This window comes from Miscanthus floridulus, chromosome 10 (genome assembly GCF_019320115.1).
Source record: "Miscanthus floridulus cultivar M001 chromosome 10, ASM1932011v1, whole genome shotgun sequence".
NCBI lineage: Eukaryota > Viridiplantae > Streptophyta > Magnoliopsida > Poales > Poaceae > Miscanthus > Miscanthus floridulus.
In genome coordinates, this window is record NC_089589.1 from 97986055 (window position 1) to 97988570 (window position 2516).

The 2516-nt window shown below is 45.7% G+C and overlaps 1 protein-coding gene across 1 annotated transcript; it reads left to right on the forward strand.

Annotated features, from left to right (window-relative positions):
- The first annotated feature begins 1182 nt into the window (after positions 1–1182).
- On the forward strand, positions 1183–1824 carry LOC136489117 (protein MAINTENANCE OF MERISTEMS-like). The gene has a single exon (XM_066485839.1). The coding sequence runs from the start codon at positions 1183–1185 to the stop codon at positions 1822–1824; it is 642 nt and encodes a 213-aa protein (XP_066341936.1).
- Positions 1825–2516: the final 692 nt, after the last annotated feature.

Below are 2516 nucleotides of genomic sequence, written 5' to 3' on the forward strand. Positions count from 1 at the left end.
TGACAACCAAAAATGTCCATTTTGTGAAGTTGTCAAAATGTGAAATGGACTTCACCATTGCGTTCCTCTCATCGAGATGGTCAAAAAACATATATGGAACGTCTAATTTGAAGTCCGAATGAAGGAGTTATGCTCTCGGAAAGATGCCTCGTTGTCGGGAGTTCCGACCCAAGTCGGGACTTCCGACTGTCGGAAGTTTCGACGGGTGTCGGGACTTCCGGGAAGCCTGAAGAAATCTGCCCGAGTGTCTGGGGTTATCCCTACGTCAGGAGTTCCAACAAAAGTTGGAAGTTCCGACTGTCGGGAGTTCCGACCCGAGTCGGGACTTCCGACATATCTGACAGAAAATCCTATTCGGATCTGGCCTTTTGGATTCCGATCCGAACTATTCCAAACTCATGGGAAACTTGGAAAATAAGGCTTGGAGAGGTTTCCTACTGGGATAAGACCACCCCCTCTATATATATGAGAGGATCATGGCCGATTGAGTTACCATCTATCCAATCGTCAAACAAATCAATCTACTACCTCTACTCCAACCCTTTTTACCCTCTTCTCCAACCCCATGCTGTTCATCACTTGATCCGACGACGAAGGATGGCACCCTATGCTTGCCGACCGACCTAGGGCAATCCGACGACGTCCTTGCCCTGATGGGGTCCCTCCCGAGCGAGAGCTTCGACGGTGTTTTTGCTAGTTTGCCTGAAAACTAGCCGGTTCTTCGTCATGTAAGCACGTTGGTTATCCTTTGGTGGTTTGCTTGTAAACCTCTCCGTTCTTCACCATGAAAGAGTGTCATCCTCGCTGCGTTCTTTGGTCTATAGCGGCCTGGGCGTCCAAGGTCCTATTGGTGTTTGATTCGGATCACTTCCGACATCAACAATGTTCCTCTGCACGGATTTTCTAGGAAATGAAGTCAACAGACAAGAAGGCACTGATTGTGAGGGTTGCATCAACGCTGGTAGGAAGCTACGTACTAGACAGGGCTACAGATCCATAGCTAGCCATGGCTGATGTCCAGCAAGTCTTGGTTGAGGTAACACCGTCTGCCACCATCATCTCAGGAACCAGTGAGTCCAAGGTTTCCTCTAGGCAAGGGCACTTTCTCATCCCCCGTGCTACATGTGCCAATCCACCAAATAAGCCATCAGTAGCTGTTCTGGCTCCCCAGAATTATGGCAGATGTGGGTGGCGAAACTTCGACCAAAACATGAAGCTGTGTGGCGAGAGCTTGGGATCTTGGATGGCCTTGTTGCTTCTACCTGTAGATTTATTCGGCATGAGACCTTACTCGTTGAGATCACCAAATTCTTGTCCCTAGAGACTAATACTTTCGTATTTCCATGGGGTGAAGCTACTGTAACACTTCAGGACATAGCTGTCCTTAGGAGGTTGCCACTCCTTGGTTGTTCAGTGAGGGACAAAGCATTGCTGCCTGAGGTGCAGCAAGATGTGAAAGAGTTGAAGGTATGTCGGAGCATCCTGAATGATAGTAAGTACAAGAAACCAACATTCTCTGGATGGGCTAAGCATTTCCTTGATCGTGTGCCAGTAGATAGTACTGGGGAGCGGGTTGAGCATGCCGCTTTCCTAGCCATGTGGCTCTCAATGTTCGTGCTGAGAACAACACCATTTGATATTGTCAACACGGATGTTTTCAAGATTTCTGCCATGATGGTCCATGGCCAGGGCGTGGCTCTTGCACCGACTGCCCTAGCCAGCTTGTACAAGGGCCTTTCCGCTCTCAAGCACCATATTAGCAGCAGAAGTGAAGACACATTTGTGGTGAGAACACCATTGAATGTTCTGCAGCTTTGGGTCTAGGAGCGCTTTCCTCTGTTACGGCCTGAAGCAATGAGCTGTCTGGAAGGTCACCACTTACTGTCACACCTGATTTTAACGATAAAATGGGATGAGAAATCTTATGTGCGCCCAGAGATCAGTCACACACATAAGCCGACAAATTATAAATAGTATCATCACAAGTATTTATTACATCATGAATAATAAGACATTGTCTTCACATAAATATAGCGAAAGTATAAAGAAAAGATCTCTCGCGGAAGCTCTATATCATAGGGACGTCAACTGGTTGACCACAAGTCTAGTATTTCTCAGGGAAGTTGTCATTACCATAGCCATCTGTTACCCATCTGGGATTTTTATCCAAATAATGAAAATAAACAAGCGTAAGTATGTGTCGTACTCAACAAGTGTAACATGGGGTTCATGAGGCTCAAAAAGCTTGACACAGGTTTAACAACATTCAACTTTTAATTGTCACAATTTTAGTATAAGAGTAGCAACAAGTTGTTTCAATCCCAAAGTAAAACACATGATCAATGTAAACATGCTTAATGAATAGCATAAACAGATAATTCTTAGTGATCATCTATTCCATAAGGGTCCAAGGCCGCTCGTGACCGTGAGCACGGCTGATATACCAGTTTTATAACCTACAGAGGTTGTACACTTTCACTGTGAGTCGTGATACCCATATGACTGAGTTAATTACT

What these genes read in the sequence shown, in the direction of transcription:
- LOC136489117 (XM_066485839.1), top strand. Translation starts at nt 1,183, where the DNA reads ATGTGGGTGGCGAAACTTCGACCAAAACATGAAGCTGTGTGGCGAGAG.